At 56.0% G+C, this 22213-nt stretch overlaps 1 protein-coding gene across 3 annotated transcripts; it reads right to left on the bottom strand.

The window, feature by feature from the left end:
- Nucleotides 1–121: 121 nt before the first annotated feature.
- TMEM151B (transmembrane protein 151B) lies at nucleotides 122–20553 on the bottom strand. 3 transcript variants are annotated; one of them, XM_075748979.1, is made up of 4 exons: nucleotides 20190–20553; nucleotides 11093–13091; nucleotides 10885–11003; nucleotides 122–5630 (listed from the first exon to the last, which is right to left on the bottom strand). In XM_075748979.1, exons 1-2 carry the CDS (start codon nucleotides 20280–20282, stop codon nucleotides 11655–11657), a joined length of 1530 nt encoding a protein of 509 aa, XP_075605094.1. In that variant the 5' UTR covers nucleotides 20283–20553; the 3' UTR covers nucleotides 122–5630; nucleotides 10885–11003; nucleotides 11093–11654. The 3 variants fall into 3 exon arrangements, with proteins under 3 accessions (XP_075605094.1, XP_075605093.1, XP_075605096.1); XM_075748978.1 differs by having other exon boundaries at nucleotides 10885–13091; XM_075748981.1 differs by having other exon boundaries at nucleotides 122–3743; nucleotides 10885–13091.
- Between the last annotated feature and the right edge of the window lie 1660 nt (nucleotides 20554–22213).

Here is a 22213-nt window from a genome sequence, read left to right as displayed (position 1 = left end):
GAGGTCAGCAGGGAATTAAGCCAGCAGGATGACCTCCATCCCCTCCTGCCCTCCAAGGGCTTCACATGTCTCCCAGCCCTGCCCAGCACCAGCACTCACAGACCCACCACTGGCAGCCACCTCAGTGAATCACCTGAAACTTTTATTACACCGATTTGGTTTACAATCTTTGTACTTTGATATTTCCAACAAAAAAGGCAACATTGTGATATACTGTTTGTACATATATAGAGAGACAGACAGAGCTAGATCATATTGACAGAGTTGAAAAGTAAAAACTGTTTCCCAGTGCTCACAAAAGAATTTGTTCGCCATGTACCCGCTTCTGCCTTGCTCTGCCTGATGGATACAGACACCCGCAGCGCCACTGCCCACATGCCCCCGGCCGACAGGACCTTTATCTGTGCCATGTCACCCCCTTATAGATCAGAAAGGATGGAGTGCGAGGCCATCCCAGCAGTGGTGGCCGTGCCAGGGGTGCCGACAGGGCTCAGCCCCAAGCCCTCGCAGATCCGTGTAGCTCCCTTCCCAACTACTCACGGATGCTCCAGGGGCTACATCCACAAGAAAATCTAACCAGTGGCAGCAGCTCTGAAACCTCCCCACCCAGGCGTCTCCCACTACTTGTTTCCCATCCTCGAGACCGAGGTATTGAATAGATTTTATTTCTTTTTATTTGCATTTACAAAATATTTCCACTGAATGACGCACCTGAATGAGATGAGAACTCATGTTCAGAAACAGCAGAAAAGACCCAGATCAGCGTCAGGCTGATGAAGGAACATCTCCAGCAGCGAGTGGGGTGGAGGCTTAATGGAGGTGGCCAGGTCCTGGGCAAGCCTGCCTGTAGCTCCAAGTACAGGGCTGCATCTGGTCAGCCAGTTGTGCAATGACAGCTCGTGCTGGGAGGGCAGCCATGAGATCCCTCAGACATGCTAGCAGACACATGAGGAGGAACTGGCCGTTAGAGCCAGTGAGGAACAGGGATGGAAAGAAACCGGCTTGGGAAAACATATCATCCCCAGAACATCCCCAGACTTGCTTTCCAGGATACTCACAGCTCCTCTTCCTGCAAATGGCCGAGACTGCTAACACCACGTGAGCACCCTCCAAACCCACTCCTGGGCTACCACACACAGGAATGCCTGGACAGGTAGCTGCTGCCTGGAGAACCCTTTGCCTTCCCTCCCATCAGTCTCTTGGCCAAAGAGCAAAGCCCAAACCAAGCAGCCTGCACCACTCGCCCACACCCAAGACCAACAGTCCACTATCTGCCAGTTTGCAAGGGTTGAAACCATTTCAAACACCATACATGTTAGTAAAAATGAAAGCAACAGCAGATTGAGAGTGAACACTTCCATCGTTGGTGGGTCACTTCTCACCTTTAGGTCTGGTTACCGAGGCGTGGGACTGCCTTGCAGAGCCGTAACTAGCAGGTCACTCTGTGCTGGGAAGGGCACGTGCCAACACTGGGCCAGTACAGACCCCTTCGCTTTCCCGTGAGATCCATACCCAAGGAGTGTGGTGGGGTTTGAGGAGGGGAGGTCAGCTGTGGGCCTCTGTCTGGAGGAGGGAACAACCTCCAGTGCCTTGCTTGAGAGCTGTTCTCCCCTGCCACCGCCATCCGCCGAGGCAGCATGAGTGGTACTCGGTGGCACTCAGCAGCAGAGGGATCCCAGACAAGCTGGGAGCATCCCCCCACCCGTGGATCTGTGCCAGAGTGATGGGGGGAGACGGGGGGGGGGGGTGGCTAGGTAGTAAAGGAGGGGGAATGACACAAGGGCTTTCACTGCGCCTACACCAGCGGGTGCCCCATCGGGCCGGCACAGGGGCGCCCGGCTGGCTCCCTCCCGCAGCAGATGGCAAGCCCTGCTTCTGCTGTGCTGAGCACAGCGCGGGTGGTGGCAGGAGCTGGTGGCCGGCTTCCCAAGCCTGGCGGCTTCTGCTCACAGCGACCCAGGCATCGATTTGCAAGGTGTCACACTGGCATATGTCGTAAACAGTACGGCAGGTTGATTTTGAGCACCGACTGGGGGTGGAGGAGCAGGCTGCCGTGGGGATGGGCAGAGGCTGTGCATGATAATGGTCGCTGCGTTCAGGCTCCCTTTGCGCCGATGGGGCTGGATTTGTCCATGCTGAGCTTCTGTCCCTGCCTGCCGGGTACGTGCTGGCTCCTGGCACAGCCAGCCGAGGTGCTGGTGGCTGGGGTTCAACAGCAGGGGGGGATATGGGGGGACCTGTGCACTACCCCCCAAGATAGCATAGTAGAGCCGTGTCTCCAGAGTGGGTGAGGGCTTGGGCTGGGGCAGCCTCGGAGCATTTCCAGGTCAAATCTCATAGGGGCAAACTATGAAACTGAACTGGTGAGTAAACAGCACATTTCTAAAACATGGCGCCAAGCACTACTGGCCTGAACCACGTACGGTGCAGGCCACAGCCCTGCACTCCAGACATCCAATGCAAGCTCTCCTGATCACTGGGGACTCACCGCCTTATCCCATCAGCACCTACACCAACCATGTCCTGTGTGCAGCAGCCTCCCTCCAAACACTCTCAACCAGGTAGCCCCAGCCAAGACCCACGCACTACCCTGCTGACAGGGCACTTTTGGCTAACCTAGACCATCTCCTGCTTCTTCCTTCGGTCACAGTGAAGAAGGATGAAGCCTGAGCTCATGCGGCTGGGAAGCTGTGAAGCAGCGCAGAGCCAAGCCCTGCATCGGCTTCCCTAGGCGGAGGTGACGGCTCAGAAATGAAGCGTTCCTCCTCCCTACAGGCTGTGCCTGAAATAGCCGAGCCTGTCAGATCCCTGTCCCCGGCCTTGATGGATTAGCCTCTCCAAGGCACAAGGCAATTTATTCATTAGTGACATTTACACCTTGTGGCTGCATTAGCCATTGCGGTTTGGTGACACGTGCTTGAGCTGTCAGTGCTGGGCTTGGAGGCAACATCGCTGCTCTGACAACACAGCGAGGCTTGGCCTGGGCACCTCAGCTTGGAAACACCTCCTGCCTGTCTCCTCAGCCAGAGCATGCACAGCCTTCTTTGAAAACCCACGTTGTTCCCGGGCTTCTCCATCCAATGCCGCGCTCCCTCCTGCTCCAGCACAGGAGCCTCCTGCCCTGTCTTGCCTTGTGTCTCACGTAAAAACCACTGCATCTGCAAAGCCTTTTAACAGCTGTTCTCCTACAGCCCCTCCTCTCCACACGTCTTGCTGAGCACTCGCACACTATTCTGCCCTCCTCCGCTAGCTCCTCCATCAGCTGTGCCTTGCTCAGCCCTCAGCAAAGCCGCCCTTGGTCCCGACGGAGCAGCACAGAGCCGATATTCGGAGACTCCGCCAGCAGACATGCTGCTTTCACCGGTGACACCATGCCCTGGTCCCACACTGCCACAACAGCTGACCTGCCTCTCCTCCCTAGGAACAGCACCAGGGGTCTGGAGATCAGGACCACCAAATTTCTAACTTTGGTCTGTTGAACTTACCCTGTCTACAAAGGCTCAGAGAAGTGCTGTGAAATTCTCTGGGAAAGCACAAAGTGATGCAAAAGTGAGGAGAGGATGTGCTGCAATGCTCTGCGGGCTGTGCTGACTCTCCACCAAGCAAGCACAAGGCACGCCAGGGCAGGGAGCGTTGTTGGAAGGCTGTGTGCAGGCAAACCAGCAGGTTATGGGGAGGTCTGGCCACCAGCACGCCTGAGGTCATCACTCGTCCGCTGGCGTTTCACAGCCAGCTCACGGCACCTAGCAGGGAGAGGACCGAAATGATGTGAACGCATGGCCTCGGAGGAGTTCAGGGAAAGGGGGTGCTTTGGCTAGCTCAGAGGAGTGACAGTTTGCACATCAGGTTTGGGGAGGGTGAGAAGAGCTGGAGACTGTTGGCCAGGGAGCAGATCCAGCAGTTCTTCCCTTTCAGGCAGCCAGCAAGGGATTAGCTTGTTCTCAAACACAGCTTGCTTCATGCTTTTATCCCTGCTCCCTGCCACTCGCTGCAGCAAATGTGACACTTCACACCATCTCCTCACAAAAACCAGGTCAGGAGTTTCCTCTCCGAGGAACAAGCAATGCTCTGTCACCCTGCAAAGCTCTTGCTGCAAGGACGGATGGGTGACACCAGACCAAAGCCACAAACACACCAACCCTCTGCGGGGCTGCGGGTCCCAGCCGTGCACACAAGCACGCCCTGCCACACACACACACTTGGGTGGACGGCCAGGTCACACCTCCAGGGGCAGAGGAAGACTTTAAACTCCAGCCTCCATTCCCAATCAGCCTACCCCACTGCGAAGCCACAGGGTCACCATCCCAATCTGCCTTGAGCATTTCTTCTCCACCCACATTTCTAACAGAGCTGGCTGAAGTGGAATGTTTAAACCCAGCTCATCGACAAAAATTAAATTTTTTTAGCAAGGAACAGCAACCTGAAACACTTCTCACAACTGTTAAGGCCTTTTAGTCTCATTTCAGTTTGAAAAAGCCGTTGGCATTTCCAAAGTGAAATCCTGTTATTTTGGGATCTAGTTGTCACCGCTTTTTCCCCAGCTGGCTGAACGGTGCCGTGCATGCTGCTTCGTCAGACACGCCATTACTTTCATCCCCCTCTGCTCGGCGCCTGGGGACAGGCTCTCCCGGGGAGGGCAGGTGCAGCACGCACAGAGCCCACCAGCTTCGGGCTGGGCTGAGCAGGAGGTGACATCTGCTTTCAGCTGATCCTCTCTCTGCATCTGCTTCTGGAGATGTGTAGAGACTCGGGCTTGGGTTTTTCCAAACCTTCTCACCCTGACCAGTTTGTGGGCTGCCATCCAAAGTCCGAATTCATGGCGTGGCAGCTGACGGCACCGCTAACGGACATTGGGACCATGGGACTGATAGAAAATACTAAGTCATCTCACCACATTCTAGCTAGGCTTTTTCTTTCGCTAATGTGAGTAGCTAAGATTGCAGAAGCAGCTTGTGCTGATGGAGAGTGAAAGAACCTCGTGTGTCTATGTGTGAAGTTACTTTGCTCTACAAAGTCCGCTAAATTATAATCACAGTAGGTGATCCATCCATTCCCGGAGTTCGAAGGACTGGGGAGGGTTCAGGATGGGCACCAATTTCTCACAAGCTTCATTTCCCCAAATGAATTTTACAAAAAACCAAACAAACAAGCAAAAAGCCCCAACAAAAACAGTCTTCCTTGAGAGGAGGGGAGGAATAAAACCCACTTAGCTTTCCAGCAGCCGCTGTGCTTATTCTCAGTGCTGGAGGCCACGCCGCACATTGTAATGGGCTCCTGAAAACTTGGCAGCTTCTGGAAGTGTTGCATAGGTGGATGATGTACCTGTTAGTAGAGCCTGGTTATGAGCTGCAGGAAGAGGAGCTTGCTGAACTCCACAAAGAAACTGTCCCTCGCCCAAGACAGACAGACAAGGTGAGGAGGGAAGGAGGAAGGGGAGGCCATGAGGCCATGGGTCTTGCAGGTTCAGTTCTGTCCTTGGGACCTCTTTTCCCTCGTGTGCAGAAAGGCTACAGTCCTGTGGGAGAAGGCTCCTCTCCCAGTGCAGTGGAGGTCAATTTGCTTGTTAGCTTGCTTTTGAGGGAGTTGACGAGATCGCATCCATGAGCATAACATTTCCCTTGGCGGAGCAGCTGTGATGGAGGCAGTAGAGCAGAATAATTCAACCCACTGCTTGCAGAGACAGTAGATATTCAACATTCATTCATGTTGGCCAAGTCCCAACACGAACTCTATGCATCAAAGCAACACTGTGACAGATCAGTTTGTCTGGACTCAAGGACAGACCACTCTGAGGATCTGCTAAGCCAAGCTCACATTGGTATAGTACCACTGGCTTCAATAAAATTACACTAGTGATGAACATAGCCCATTAATTTCTACCTGAAATGTGACTAGCCCCTTTCCCCTTTTTCCAGAATGCGCACAGGGAAAAGAGCCCTAGGCAGGCTCAGCCCCAAGTCCCCACTGGGCTCCCAGTCCTATGAACCAGCCTTTGGTCCCCACACATACCTGGTTCGGTGGAGACTCTAGGCCCACAAGCATCACAGGAGGCAGCATTACCAAATAGAGCTAACACTTAAACCATGTCCCGTTTCTGAGATTATCTGCGTCCAGATCATATTCATACAGACCTTATTCTAACCGCCGAATATGAATGAAACATGATTAGAAGCACATATCACAAATTGAGACTTATAGCTCTTTGGTAACACAACTTCTTGTTGGTGGTGTAGTATTTCAGACCCAGGCCCTGCAGCCACTGCAGCAGAGCAGGAGCACGTTGCAGCAAGGCTGTACCCTGCTAAAAGTAAGGCAGCATCCTGGTGATATTAGACAGCAGTACTGAAGCCATGGTTGGAAAGGCTGGAAGAAGAACTTAAAAGGTATTATTCTTCCTGCAGGCTAATCAGCAGGCACTGTTTTACCAACATCGGATGCTATCTAACTTTCTTAAACTTCCACTTAACAAACCTCGTCCTGCAGTCCCCTTCCCATGGGCATCCATCAGAGTGACTAAATAGCTCTGCAGCCTCTTGAGCACGAGTGGAGAGACAAGAAAGAGGGCGGGGACGGGCTGGGTCTCTGACATGCATTTTATGGGGAGTGGAAAGGGAGGGGGCTGTGCTTGTTTGAAATCAGAAAAACGGCAGCTTCCCTAGCACTGATCCTGAGTATTTGCTTGGTGTGTGACTTTGGAAGGCTTGGCATTGGCCATAAGATGAGATTCCATCTCCTTGTCCTAACAAATGCCCTTACAGTTGCTCAACCCGAAAGCCCTCTCTGAAATCTCCCTCCTTGGTGTGGTCTGCATTACACGCAGTGGGCTCGAGAAGTACCACCAGGCTAGTTGGTGTCCCCGCATGGTTCTGCATGAGCAAAGAGCTGGGCGCTATCTGGGAAGCTTCCAGTGTGTGCTGAAAGATGGATAAACTGGTGGTGATGTGTCTTAAGATCAGCTAATCCAAAGCCCCTCACACACTCATTCTCTCTCTTTCTCTAGTTCAGGAAAGCTGGAGGGCTTTTAAGTACCTGGCAACTATACTGGCAGCAATGGGAAACACCAAATAGCCCAACCTTACTGTCCAGCCTTGCAGCAGCAAGGACTAGTTCTCTTCTAGGGATGGATTAGCACCATGAAGGGCCAGGAGGAGGAACTGGGAGCATTCCCACCTCACTTGTCCCAGTATGCGAGGAAAGCCTGTTGACAAGTGCAATGCTGAGCCTGACTCTCAGCCCAGGGAAAGCTGCAATGGGTGAATGACATATGGAAAAAACCCAAAGCTATCTGACTGCGGAGACCCTCTAGTTATTGCCCCCTCGTACTGCCAAGCACTCTGCTTTCACCTTCCCAGAGGGCGACGCAGGCTGTCCTGCTTTCCCTGCGTAAGGGACCAGTAGCTCTGTGTACTTTGCTCACTTTGAAGAGATCTTCTGCATCAGAAATGAGGGGACAGCCAGCCTGACAAACCAAGGTGTTGCTTGAACCTTTGGCCCTCTCCTCTCACCCAGCCAGGCTCAGAGCAGGAAGGATATACTCGCTACATAGGGAAAACTTCTGCACCACCACGCAACCCAGGGTTTGCCCAGTGAGATCCTGGGATCGGTGAAGGGAAGGCTGCAGAGACCAGATAACGCCTGCTTGTGTCGGGAGGGCCATGGGGAAAAGGAGCGGAGCCAATTAGACTCGCCAGTCAATGGAGGAGAAGTAATGGGATTAAGATACAGCAGGGAGAATTCAGGTTAGATATAAGGGAGCAGGCTATCATGAGAGGAGCAGACTGGGCCATCAACTGAGCTGCCAAAGGAATCGTCGTCACCGACGCAGACATGGCAGAGAGCAGACACAAGTCTGCAGGAAGAGCAGGCGCCTGACTGCTGCTCAGCCTGGAGCTGTGGCGGGTGGATGTCTGTGTGCCGGGGAAAACAGGACCCCTCCACCATGGAGAGGCTGTGTGCTGGAACAGGGACAGACCGTCTTTGGGTATCTGTGCTGATAACCTGAGCTGCAAGAATTAAATCAGCTGCCCTTTAGCCCAGCGCTCCAGGATCCCTTGCCAACACTTAAGAGGAAACCTATACACACACACACAGGCTGCGTCCCATGCTGGAGGTGGGAAGGGAGAGCCCAGTTGTCTGCCATGAACTTCCCTGCCATTGCAAGCAAGGAGAAGGAGAGGGAGCACAACCCCAGTTTCAGTCTGTCCTTTTCAGCTCCACCAAGCCACCAGGCAGCTCCTGTCCCTCCTGCCCTGTCCTACTCCCCTCTGTGCCCAAGCATGCCATCCCCCTTCCTGAGCCTGAGACAGAGCAGGAAGGTCTCCAGCCTGGCGAGAATGGAGTAGGTTGGACCGGGGCAGGGGCGCAGCTCCACCAGGTGCAGCAGGGTAGCAGAGCCCAGAACATGAGGAAGGGGATCTCCGCAAAATCCTTGTGTGCAGCAGGGAGCACTGACTAGAGAGGTCCCACTTCTCCTCAGGGTGCTATGGATCTGGCACGGCCACAAACTGTGGCACTGGGACTGCGTCTGGGACCTGGCTATGGCTGGCACTATGTGCATGGGGAAGGTGTTCAGCAGCCTGAAGACTGTGCATGGATCCTGCAGGCCAGAGCAGCAGCCGTGCCTCAAAGATACAGGTGTCCACCTGAACAGACCACCCCCAGAATAAGATTTCATGGGTAAAAATGGGGCCAGAGGAACAAGTTGAGGCAATCTTATAAAGAGGCCCAGAAATAGCCAAGGATGAGGTCCCTGAAATCAGAACTCTGCTGCAGGTGCTAAAGGACAGGGGCACAGAGACCCTACTAATCTGTCCCTATTCTGAGGACTGTCTTTGCCCCAGGGAGCTAAAAGGCCTGCCAAATCTTAGATAAATCCATCTGTCCAAGGCACCTTGGAGGCTGGGGATAGAAAGAGAGCCATCGCAGCCTAATTTAAGCAATGTGTAGGAGATTTCAAAGAGAACAGGATGGGAAGGACAAGCAGACCACATTCCTCGCTAATGACACATTGCAGCTCCACTGACTGAACATCTCTTGATTCACCAGGACATACAAGCACACGCCATTATCTCACGAGGACCCTCAGCATTGGCCTTGGCTTACATTAGGCCCTTGGAGAGAGAAGCACAAGCACACAGCAAGCCAAACATCATCACTAAGCAAGGAAATCCCAGAGCAGCCAAGGGGGCTGTAGCTGCTTTCACCCAGTCTTAATCTGTGCCAATAATGATGAGAACAAAACGCAGAGAAGGTTGTGCCCACCCTGGAGACCTTATGCTTCCCTGTTCTCAAAGGGACCCTCTTATTTAAGCCAACATCTAGATCTGGTAGCGAGAGTAAAGGCAGATGACAAGACAGAATCATAATGGAGTGAGATTTTAAGGGACTTTCTGCTCAAACTGCCATTGTTCAGAGTCTAGAACTTGAGATCCAGGAGCATAAGCTGCTTTGAAGGGCAAGACACACTGACCAGGACACACAAGGCACAAAGAGCAGAAGAACAGACTGCTCTGCAGCCAAAGCCAAGCAGGGCCTTACAATTCCCACAGGTGCTGACTGCTCCAGGCTTGCCAGACAGAGATGATTTTGAAGAGAGGACTAATGTGGTGGAAGGGTGCATTTGCAGCCTCCCCAAGACCTGGGAGGTGAAGCAGTACAGCAGCATGACTAGAGAAACAGACCCTCTGTTAATAAGGTGGCAGGAGGAAGACTGGCTGGACTAAATGCAATGCCTCACTGTTTGCTGTTACATCTCTCCCTTCTGCAACAGATGCGGAGGCAGACACCAAGCTCGAATGCCCAGATGCTAATGGACTTGCTCGTCACCCAAAACCTGCTGCTCTCAGCCACTGTTTGCCCCAGTGGATGAGGGAAGCATGGTGAGGCTGAGGAGCAGTACTGTCTGGAGAAATCACTGGCTGATTTGGCATTCACTTCCCCAAAGAGCTGACGGAAAAGGAGACAGCTTTTCTGAGAACAGAGACACGAGAGATCTGGAGATGTGTTGATGGAGAAGGAAAAGCTGGGTGCCTGCATGCTGCAGCCACTGGTGCAGATTCGGTGACATGAAGGCTCCTTGCCCAACGTCACTGGGATCCTTTCCAGCAGGACAGAAGGGGCAGCACAGATCTCAGAGCAGGTCAACCTGCCTGGCAGAGGAACCCAGGGGCTAATGGGCTACACAGAAGCCACCTCACTTCTCACAGCCGGACACCTCTCTGCAAAAACCTCTGTAGAGCAAACCACTCTGTTTTAAGTAGGTTCCCCTCCAACATATCCCCAGCCTCTGTTCTGCAGAGCATCCCTCACAGCAGACACCTCCCTGTCTCCCAGCTGTGGGTCCTGCACTCACTGCAGGGCCCCACAGAAGGGAAACCCCTTTGCTCCTCATTTCCTCAGCCCAGGTTCCCAATGCTCCAGCATGCTTTTGCATTTCTCCCTCCCAGCTCTTCAGAGCTCTCTGCCAAACCCAGGCTGCCAGGAGTCTGCAGCCCAGAGTCTGCAGCCAGAGCCCTGCCTGATCTCATGCTAAATTCACTCCTGCAGACATGCACCAACCTGCTGTTCTATTATCAATAGGTGAACTGCAGCTGAACCTACCAGGGCCTTCCTCGATGCTTGTCTGAACCGATTAGGACTCACTTCAAAGCCAGGAAGGGACCCCAGCCACTTGATGCGCCACCTATTACCACGACGCCTGTCCCAGCGCCATCCTCTCCCCCTTCCCCAGCTGACTGGGGGCCCCCCCGTTTTCTCTTTCCAGCTGAACCCTCCTCCAGCAAGCGGATCAGCAGTGCTGCAGATCTCCACTCCATCTGAGTTTGCACATTCATCCCTTCCCTGGTGCCACCTGCCTGCTGTAATCCCAAACCAAAAGCCCTTTACCTAGGGGATGCTGATTCTCAGAGCTGGCGTGCCGAAGCTTCCTAAGGAGCCGAGCCTGGGATCCTCTGGAGGCGGTGCCATTCCCAGCAGTGAGAACAGAGTAACAGTCGGAGCATGGTCTAAAAAAAAAAGTGGGGAGGGTGGGGAATGGTCGGGGGACGGGGGAAGGGGAAGAGCTGGATTTGTGGCTTTCAGCCTTTGCTCTAACCTGCTGCTCAGCTCCATGTGCCTGGATGCCCCAGACCTCGAGGCACGGGCAGTTACATGACGCTCCCAAAGGGCCCGTTCCCCTCCGCCCTGCAAGGGGTCTCGCTCCAGCGTGGGCAGCAGGGTGGGCAGAGGTGCAGCAGGGCGCTTTCTGGTGGCTGCTGGTTCCTCGGAGTACAAGCCAGCCTGGAGCCAGGGCTGGGAGCCAAAGCACACCCCTCCCTGCATCAGGCCTGTCTTTTTATTCCCCCCCTTTGGATCTTGATGCCATAAATTATGGTTTTGGGGTTAGTTTGGTTGGGTTTTGCTTTTTTTTTTTTTTTTTTTTTTTGCATGTGGTAGTAGTCGGTCTAGAGTTCTGTGCCATCTCAGAGGGAGCATCAGCACTCACCCCTCCGGGAGGTCAAAGCCACAGTGGGGGGAGCTTTCGCTTGCTGCCGGAGCGAGATGCCGTGTCCGCTCCACCCTGATGTCCACCTAGGCCATCTCCCTCCCCTGCGCTCCTCTCCCCAAATCCTGCGCTGGCCAGGCAATGGACAACAAGATCTCACCGCCCTCTGCTTTCACAGTGAGGTCTCCACACAGGACCCGTTGCGGTGGAGGTGACGGTGGTCATGGTTCAGGCAGCCTTCATTGCGGTGCACAATGAGGATGGGGAAGTAGAGGGCGTCCTGGTAAGGAGGGGGGTCTTCCTCCTCCACAGTCACCTGGCTGGAGAGGCGGGTCTGCTCCGTGGGGCAGCTTTGCTCGTTCAGGCTCCCGCTCCGGCTCTGCCAGAGGCAACTGCGTCGTGAGCCATACAGGCGGCTCAGGGAGAAGCGGCTGCTGCTGAAGGGGATCCTGGGGCTGCCATTGCAGATGCTCAGGGCACTGCGGGAGAAGATGGAGGAGCTGCTTATAGTCCTGTGGCACCGCTCACAGTTCTGCCGGTACCCCCCATACCGGCAAGCGGAGTAGCTGGTGCAGCCGGAAAGCCCCACCAAGTCCATCAGGACCGCTTCCGAGTAGCTGGGCACCAGCTGCTGGTTGGATCTGATGTGCCACTCCAGCTCAGTGCTGTCCACCGTGTTGACGCGGGGCATCCTCCGGCAGAAGGAACGTTCTTCGGCTGGCGTCACCGCCACATAGTCAAACCCAAAGAGTTTCTCCACGTGGTAATGGACGTAGGAGGTGCGGTATTCGTTTAGCACCCGCAGGGGCCAGGATAGGGTCAGCAGAGCCGCCACCCAGAAGACATAGTGGGATACGTACCAAGGCAGGTTGTCTGGGTCGGAAAAGGCCACCATGTATTCCTTGAAGTCCACATTTTTGAGGTGCATCCCCTCCCTGGCCTCCATGTAGTCATCTAGGCCCTCATTCTCTGTGAAGAAGCGGGCCCGCTGGGTCAGGTAGGAGTTCTCTGACTCCACGTTGGCAAAGCTGAAACACTTGGTGAAGCGGAGCCGCGTGGCCGGGTAGCTCTCCAGGTCAATGAGGTCCTTGGAGATGTCCTTAACTCCACAGTTGGAATAATCAAACTCGGCCTCTGCCACGTGGGTGTTGACTCGCTCATGATACACTTGGGTGGTGGTGTAGGCATCCCCGTTGCGGTAGCGGGTAACCTGCCGGGTCCTGCGGACGTAGTGGTAGCTGATGGCCTTCCACCAGATGCAGGGGGTTGCCTGCTGCATCCGTTGCACACGCTCGTGCACGCTCTCCACGTCCACTTTGTACTGCAGCTCGTTGCGGGTGTAGCAGTGCCAGCACTCCACCAGGTACACCACGTAGAGCATCACCAGGAAGGCCAAGGGGATGTAGACGTAGCCGTTGGAACAGGGGCTGTCGTGGTACATCATGGACTTGCCCTTGTAAGCGCTGTCAAAGGTCAGCCGGGTCACCTTGGTGACGTGGCACCAGGTCATGGCTCCCATGCAGCCGTACATGAGGAGGGACAGCAGCAGGCATTTCCAGTGGGACTCTCGGCACAGGGACTTGCTGAGAGACTGCTTCACCGGCCGCTGCTGCTCCGGGGGACCGGGGAGAAGGAGAGAGAAAACAAGAGAGGAGTCAGCAGGCTGCAGCGGCAGGGGGAAGGGGAGCAGGCAGCAGGGTGCCATGGAGGCACCTGTAGCTCCACGAACAGGGACAAACAGCAGAAGCCATAGGGCTCCTAGCCTCAGCAGGCAGCCTGGAGACCAGGATCTCTCCCAAGGTGACGGTCCTGCAGCGTGGGCAACTGTCACCCCCCTCCCTTCCCTTCGCAGTGCTCTGCCCCTCCTTGGGAGACAGGCAGAGCCCAGCTGGATGTGGAGGAGAGTGACAGAGGGCAACCCTGCCAGCCCGCACCCCGAGCACCCCCCTTCTTCAATGGGGAGTAATCCCCACCACTGCCACGTCCCCAAGATGGGTACTGAAGCACAGCAAGATGGAGGCTGGGGCATTTCCCCCACAAACCTCAGCTTCTGCACCCATCCCACCGGCGCAGGCAGCTCTAACTGATGGGTCATCCCACCTGAACACCCCACCACAGCTCACCCCACCATGCCCCTCACCACTCGCACATGAGTTTCTCCCCCTTTCCCAGTAATGAGCGACAGCAACATTCAGATTTCTCCTACCAGGGCAGCACAAGCAGCCAGGGGTGCCTGTAAGATGGAGAAATGGACCTTCTGCATCTGGGAAGGTCTCTGTTTGGTAATGGCGATTCCCACCACAACACTTGGCAGCCCAAAGGGCTCTGAAGTGCTTCTCAAGTGCTTCATAAACCACACAAACAGGAAAGTACTTTTCTGCGACTGAAACGCAGCCGCTTCTTGTGGGAGAGAAAGCAAATATGGAATAACATCTTAAAAGGCATTCAGGAAGAGAAGAGTACCCCACTGATCTGCAGCAGCAGGGAGGGTGAGTGGTGGGTCACGGCTGCCAGCAAATGTCCCTGCCTGCACTGGAATTTGACTGTCACAGCCCATACTTCTCAAAAAACTGCTCTCAGGTCTTTCATGGTGAGGAAAGGGCAGGACTTCAGCAGTGGGACTTTTAAAAGATGTTGCACTGCTGCCGTCACCATAGGAACTGTGCAGGGTTTCACAAAGACCTGGGAAAAACCCCACTTAAGGAAACCTCTGTCACTCCCTGCAACACCCTGAAGTCTCAAATATTGATTCAGCTTCGTCAGTGAGAACTGACATTATCACACCCAAAGGGAGAATGTGCAGAGGTTATTTGCTTTCTTAAACAAAAGACGTCATCCAGCCCAAATGCCATCCAACCCAGCAATCTCCAAAGGCGCGACCTGAGAGAGGGAGGCAAGAACCCCAGCCTTGTGCAGATGCCACTAAACTCACTAAGAGGCTTTCAGCTTTGCTTTCCCTCCCCAGCTGCACGCAGCACGGCTCCTGAGCTCACCTCTGCCATTGCAGGGGCTAATGTCAGTGGTAATGGCACCACTCAGGGCAGTGAAATTCAAGTTTGACCCCATCCCTCCTCCATTCCTGAGCACACTGGGCTGGTGAGGTCTCTCATCCAGGGATCCCAAAGAGCTTAATGGACTCACACTGCCAGAAAGTAGGGGGGGCACTTTCACTCTTGCATGAAAAGTGAAATTAAAGCAAGAACCAGATGCACAGCACCACTGGCAGGTCTAGAGACAGATCTTGGCCTCTTCTTTCCTCTAAGAAATCCCCCCTGCTCTCCCTGAAGAGCCCCTCAGCCCCATCTTGGTCCGCTAGAGTCCCATGTGCTAACCCTTCCTCCATACACCTCACCAAAGCCTGGTCCACCCCATGCCAGTGGGACTTCTGCCACTGCAATTAGCAGGGCTGGATCTGGCCCAAATCTGCAACAGAGGTTTCTCTCCCGGAGGCAGGGAGCTTCCCTTCCCACCCGCCCCAGCAGCCAGCCTGCGATGAGCACCAGAGGAGAGGCGAGGGGAACGACGGCACATCCCAGGGGTCCCGAGCATCAGTAGCGCTGAGGACCCACCTTTGGGGCAACTGCCTGAGAGCGAGAGCTGGCAACAGAGACACAGAGCCCAGGGAAGGCAGGTGGGGTAGCGCTGGTCTGCAGGCAACAGCGAGGGGCACTGGGCAGTTCTGCTCAGCCTCTCCGGCACGGACACATGTGCGCCTCAGTCTTCGCACTGCGACCCTCCACTGCAGCAGCCTCACGGTCACGGGGCAAGAAGGGCACCCCAGCTCAGAGAAAAGGGAGCGAGGAGAGGAAGGGGGGGGCACAGAGCAGGCAGAGCCACCTGAGCTGTGCCCTCCCTGCTCAGGTCCACGCTGCGGTTACAAGAGCCTGCCCGGATCTCTTTGCCTTTGCTCGGCTGCAGCACGACTCTCCCGCGCTGGACTGCTGTGCCACTACCCAGGCGGCTGAAGGTTTCCTCTCCCACAGCTGCCTTCTGCCTTGCAAATCCTCCCCGCAGCGGCAGCCCTGGCTGTGAGGCTCTAAGAGGACTGCTCAGCCGAAGGAGGAGCACCGGGGGTCTGAGCAGGAGATGCAAGGCACACACTAACCCTGGGGTGTCTTGTGGGGTGCGAGGGCTTGCAGAGAAACAGTGCCTTGTTTGGGGGAGGATCTGCAAATGGAGCACAAGGAGTAAAGCAAAGCATTCAGCTCACTCATTTGACAAACTGAGGAAGGGGCACCATGAAGGCAGGTCTTCAGCCACGTCTGTCTCAGAAAAGCAAAATCCACCTCCCAGTCGCTCCCCAGCCCCTCACATCCCACACTGCCTGCGTCATCCTGCTCAGGAGAAGGGTGATGCTGGCGCTCGCCCTGTGGAGATGCAGGCAAGCCCCGCTGCGGTTACCCACCTGGGGCAGGGCGGCAGGGAGTGCGATGCAGCCCAGGCTTAGTTCCAGGAACTGTGTTAGCAGGGCTCTAGTCCACGCAATAGTCTCCTCCTAGGACTACGCAGCATTTAGATACTGCAGCGCTTTTACAGGGTCACGCTAACCCCTGCTGTAAACTGTTTACAACCCAGTTTTGTCCTAGGCTTTTGAGGTAAAACACATACACATCAGCTGTGCTGGAGGGGTTTCTGAAAGCTGATCAAGTGCCAATGACAGGGGATACAACCACAGCAGAGACGGAGGAGGAGCCAGCTGCAGAGTCTAATCCCAGTAGGAACTGCAGCATCCCTGCTCCTCTCCTGGGCTGCAAAGGGCTCACAGGAGCAAACAACCAGCTCCGCAGCTTGCCCCCACAGAAGCAGCTGAATAAGGTTGCCTCCCTGAGCTCTTAACCAGCCTTGGAGAAGTCCAGGACAGCAAACATGCAGATGAAAAAGCTGGGAAAGGGAAATCCTTTCCGTCCCAGAACAGTGTCACTGAGAGGAGAGCAGGCTCTGATATAAACGCCATCGTCATCTGCCCGCTGCAGTCTGATGGAACAAGGCGAAAGGCTTGCCCTACTTCACTGCAAACAGGGTTTCCCTCCATCATTGGGAGCCTCCCCCATTGCTCAGGCTTGAGCACTGGAGAGTGGTAAGCAAATCTGCTATTGCAGGTGCACCTAAACGTCTCTGCAGTGCTAGAGGGCAGAACTGGTCCAGCCATGGCTTGGGCAACCCCTTTGGGGGACCCCAGTCAACTCCCTTCTCTGTGCTTCAGCTCACCATGTAGAACACATGGGAGAACCCTAATCAGACGCCTGGGCACTAACTGTAACACACGCTGGTAAGGGCAGGGGGTAGATCGCTGCTACAGCCTCCCCTCCTTCACACATAGCACTTGCCTCTGATGTTGCCCCTGAGGTGAAAGGAGATGGAGTCCCACACCTGCAGCTGCTGCTCTGGGATGCATGGGAAGGGGTGGAGGGGATGATTTACAAGCAGCCATGAAGCAAACAGAGATGCCTGCAATGCACAGGGCAGAGGCAGTAGAAGAGGGGGCCCCCATCACTGCTTCCATGAAACTTCTTTGAGATCTGGGGAATCCTCTTGTCAAAAAAATAAAAAAAATCTCAAGAGGACAAACCTGCCCAGCACCCCAGTGGCCAAGCACATGGGTCAAAATAGCTTCATCACCCCTACAACCTGGACCCTGCAACTTTGAACACTAAACAACTCCAGAAGTCTTTCAAGTTCTACAAAGCTCCTCTCTAAAATAGCTTGTCACCTGCCTCTCCCTGCAGAGACCAGCCTGAAATCTCCAGTTCACCCCCAGAACACTAAGCCCTCACTTTACGAGATGCCCTGGCGTTCAAAGCGTTAGGTGTCCTAGAGACAGCCCTCTACGGGGCTGGAAAAACAAATCAAAAGCCCCAGAGCAGCAGCCTGAAGGCCCAGGTAGCTCCTGAGTGCCAGGCTGTGGCAGCAGCTTGCAGGGGACTCCAGTGGGACTCCTGAGTTTCCATCAGTTTCCGTGGCTCTGCCCTGCCAATAAGCTTACATCACGCAACAAATGAATAAGCCCTGTCCCCTTTTACCTCAGATCCCCAGAACAAGGCAGGTGGGGAGGATCCAGTAGTTTCTAGGAACTGCCACCATCTTCTAAGGCCCCGGACAGACATTGGCAACTCCTGGTAAGAATGGGCCCACATCACACCCCACATGCCTACAGCCCAAATTCAGGATCTACCTGCCTAGAAGAAAGAGCTGGCTCAGCCCCAGGCTGGCAGCATTGCCAACTGCAGAGGAAAGGGGAAGGCTGAGCATTTAGGAGCCAGGGAACCCTGCCAGCAGTCAGCTCCTGCAATAGTACCAAGGTCTCCATTTTACGAAGCAACTTGGAGGAGGACTGGTTCTCTCCGTTGGTTCCCACCTGAGCAGCAGGACAAGAACATTTTTTAGCTTGTTCCCAGGCTGAAGAGCTTATCTCTTGGCATTTCCTACCCTCCAAGGTAGAAATACATTGCTGAGTGAGGTTCAGCTCACCACCCTTAAGTGCAGGTGTATACATGTAATGCCAACAGGGAACAAGGGCTCAGCCAGCCCTCTACAGCCAGCTCTGGCCAGTAGTTCTTGCTACTTGCCTTGCTGGGACAAGCTGAGCGGCACCTGAAGCCCTGCATGGCTCCGAGGTACAGTGATCCAAGACATGTCAAGATGAGGCACCTTCCAACAGGACAGACCTCATTTCCCATTTTCCAGTCCCCAGACATCTCCTCCGGCTCCCTGCCAGCCCTGGCCAACAGGCCCTTACAGGTGGGATTCAGCCCCACTCCTGGGATGCTCAGCAATGCTGGCACCAGCAGCTGGTCCTGATGGAAATGAGGACATCACACTGCCAGTGTGGCCTTACACAGGCACTATAAGGGAGCAGGAACACCCTCCCCTCGCGATATTTCTGAAGACATGAGAATTGCCCTAGGTCAGTCCATGAATCCAAGCTCCCCACTAAGGTCTCTCCTCATTGCATCAGATGAGATGCCAGCAAGCGTGGCACTGTCAGAAGAGGCTGCAGCTTCCCTCTCCTCCACCAGCTGCTTCATGCAAGTCTGTGATAGCTTCTGGCCGTGGGGAGCGTGCCCTTAGCCTAAACAGTGCAGGTCATGCCTGCTCCCACGGGTAAGATTATACTGACACCCTAGTTGGCAGCCACCGCGAAGCAATCAAAGCCCAGACGATCTTCTCGTAATCCCTGCGAACCAGGGGACACCGTAGGCGAGGGAAACTCACCCAGGCACTGCCCCTGCTATGCTTCTTTCATCCAAACCAGCTCTCGCTCTGGCACCTCTCAAAAGCCGCTGTGCTCTCTTGAACATAGCACCAGCACTGCCAGGGCACTGGGGGCAAGAGACCACGTCCCAGCATGGCAACAAGCACGTCCTCATGCTAAAAAGGTGCTTCATGGTTTAGCTACCCTCGTCAGGATCTGTTTGGAGAGCCTGGGCTCAGGGCACCAGGGGTTGTTGAATGGAAGCAGGAAGAGAAACAGCCATGGAGCAGAGTATATGGTATTTGTACAGCTTCCCAGTCCTTGAACTTCAGCATTCCTCTCCCGCAATTATTTATATCTAAATATAAGTCTGTATATATAGAATAACCATGCACGGGCATGCATGTTCTTCCTAAGCCAAGGAGGCAGAGAATACCAGGATTATGCAGCACTAGCTAACCGCAGCTCCTCAACAGCAGAGGACGAGTGATGCGCTAGCTTCTGAGCGCCCCCCAAGCTGCCCTTTGAAATGTGGTCCCCTCAGCGAGGACAACCCACCATGCCAGGAGAATGCTGCTCTTCCTACGCTGCCTAGCTGCCCTCCATGGGCTGCTGGCTCTATGGCATAAGGTGGGTCCTGGTAGTGCGGTTGCTTTCTCTCTTCTTGGGAGCCCAAGCTGCAAGCAGGATCCGTGGGGGCAGACAAAGGGGCTCGCACACCTGCCTCCCTGTGCTGCTCCCTGTGCACCGAGTGCTCTGCTCCTGACCCTTTTTGGCTTCTGCCGCCTGGACTCCAGAAAACTCATCAGCCGGGGGTGCGGACGGACTGCAGCATACCCGGAGGCAAGGCTGTGCTGGTACCTGGCCTGCCTTAGCCTGCACCTTCTGCTCTCCCCAGCCAACCTCCAGCTGGGAGCAGCCGCCAGCGACAATCCCAGGCTTCACCACGTCCCCAAGCCCTCTCCACTACTGCCCACCGCGTCTTCCCTTGCAGACAGCTGTGCTACCTCCTGGCACCCCCCCAAGTCAGAGCGCAGGAAGGGGGGGTCTCCATATCCATTTCTCCCAGGCATAACAACCTCTTCCCATTGCTGTAAGCCCAAGCAGTGCCCCGCGCTTCTCTTTCGTGACTTCCTCCCTTCCTCCTGCACCCCAGCCGTCCCCGGCCTCAGCTCCGGACGGCGCTGGGGGCTGCGCCCCTTCCAGCCCCGGCGGCACGGCGGCAAGCCCGAGGTGACAGGCGAGCGATGGAGACGGGCAGCCTGCCGGCGGCGGGGACCGACGGGCGGGTTTCCTCGCCGCCCCCCGCCCCCCCGCCCCCGCCGGCCCGCACCGCAGCCCCGGGGCCGGAAGAGGGGCGAGGGGCTCCCGGCCAGGGGTCCGTACCTGTACGGGCAAAGCCCGGCCCGGCCCGCGGCGGGGCGGTCAATGATCGCGCCATGCAAAGCGGGCGGGGAGGGAGGGTGGTTGGGGGCAGCCCCGGGCTGGGGTGGGGGGGGCGGCCGCTCTCCTCACCTCCTCTCGGGCCCCCTCCGCCTCCTCCTCCGGAGGCACCGGCGTGCTGCTGCCTCCCTCGCTGGCGGCGGCCGCCGAGGCCGGGGGGGACATGGCGGCGGCGGGGGCGCCCCGCTGGCGGTGCCTGCGGGCTGGGCAGCTGCATTATCCCGCCCGCCGCCGGGCGCTGCCTCGCCGGTCTCCGGGCGGGCGGCGGGGCGGCGCGGCGGGCGGGCGGCGCGGCGGCATGGCCCCCAGCCGCGGCACGGCGGCAGCGCTCGCCGCCCGCCGGCCCCCGGCCCCCGGCCCCGCCGCAGCGCAGCGCCGCTCCCGCTCCCGCGCCCGGCGCGGCGGAGGGCGGGCAGAGCCGCGGTGGGAGGGCCGCGGCGGAGGCGGGGGGGACGAGATGGGGATGGGGATGGGGATGGGGATGGGGATGGGGATGGGGGCGCGGCGGGATCCACGCCCGCCCCGAGCGGGGCGGTGGGTGACCTTGAGACGCCGGCGGCAGGCAGGCGGGCAGGGAGCCCGGTGCGGCCGCCCCTCGGGAGCTCCACCGGGAGCGGAGTTGCCGTCCGGGCGCTGCCGAGGAGGGGTCCCGCTCCCAGCCTCACCGAGGGGGTGTTGGGCTGGCTGGGGCGGCCGGGCGGGCTTCGGCCCCGGCCGGGCTGCCTAATGGGGAAGCGAGGGGTCCCGTGGGTTTTCCTCCTCTCGGGATGAAGTAGGAGAGCTCGGAGAACCAGGAGCGCTTGGCATGAGCTCCAACTATGTTTTTCTAATACGTGGGCAGCCCCAGCTGGTCTAGGGGGGAAGGTTGACCGTCAGCGTTAATGCCGGCACTCGGGGGAAGCCTTAGGTCAGGCAGTGTCTTTGCTGCTGTCATCTCCATCAGGCCCAAGGATGCTCAGCTAGCTATCACAGAGCTGACTGCAGCGTTATTTCACCCATAGACCTAACCTGCTTGGTTGCAGGGATGAGTGGATAAGGCTCTTCAGACTCTCAATTTAAACTCACAGTAGCATCCTCAGGGGACACACACAGAGCTCAGGAAGGGTCCAGACTCATCTAGGTCCAGCTATTGCAGGTAGAGCCCAGCTTCCTTGATAGTCTTGGGAAAGCAGGTATCCTTGCAGGTGCTTGCCCAGATCCAAACTAGGGAAAAGCATAAGCTGCAGAATTTGCTGGAAACTGCTTCACTTTTTCTGAGCTCTGAGGCTCAGCCTTGGCGTTGGGATGAGCGGTTTGCTCTTGGCCACTCTGTTGCCTGGGATTGGGAAGGAACGGTCCATAGGCCTGATGCTCTCACTCAAGGAAACACATCTGAGGGGGGGAATTGCCAGCCACTGCTTCCAATGGGAAGAGGTGTGGCAGCCCGGGGTGCTGCTGAAGGAGCTCATCTTCAAAAGAGGCTGGGGATGCTTTTCCTCTCATCTTTCCCCCGTTTCCATGGGAACAGCAGCAAGCAGGAACAGCCTGCTCTGAATTTCGCTGCCTACCGGCTCCCCCTGCCCAATCCTCCAGGCAGACTTTGGCTTTCAAGGGTTTCAGACCCCTCCTCACGTGATGGATCCCATGCCCCCAAGGAGAGCTGACCGGTGTGCCTGTGTACCATGGCACAGCAAGGCAAAGACGCCCAGGCCCAGAACTGCTGGGATTTCTGTAGCAGCACTCTACGCTGTTGCAAGCACATTCATAGACAGTTGCAAATAATTTGCATATGGATATACATTTCTGCTTTTTATAGTGGTAGGGACTCCTGGAGGAAGCGACCTCAGCTAGACCAAAAGGTGCCTGTGGGTTGATCACCCTCCAGGAACAGCTCTGGTTTTCTCTCAGCGATGGGAAAAAAAAGAGCAAAGCAGAAGAGTGGAGGGGAAAAAAAGGTGGTAAGAGTTTGTGTCTTTGCATTTAATAGCCCATAGTAGCTTTTCTCCAGGGAATTTATCCATTCACTTTTGAATTCATGTTAACTTCGGACTTGTAGATGCTGCGTGCATTCTGTGGCAAGGAGTTCCAAAGCACACTCACAGACTCAAGGAGCAGCT

This window comes from Balearica regulorum, chromosome 3, assembly GCF_011004875.1.
Source record: "Balearica regulorum gibbericeps isolate bBalReg1 chromosome 3, bBalReg1.pri, whole genome shotgun sequence".
In the NCBI taxonomy this organism is placed as follows: domain Eukaryota; kingdom Metazoa; phylum Chordata; class Aves; order Gruiformes; family Gruidae; genus Balearica; species Balearica regulorum.
This window is presented reverse-complemented; position numbering and strand designations above follow the sequence as displayed.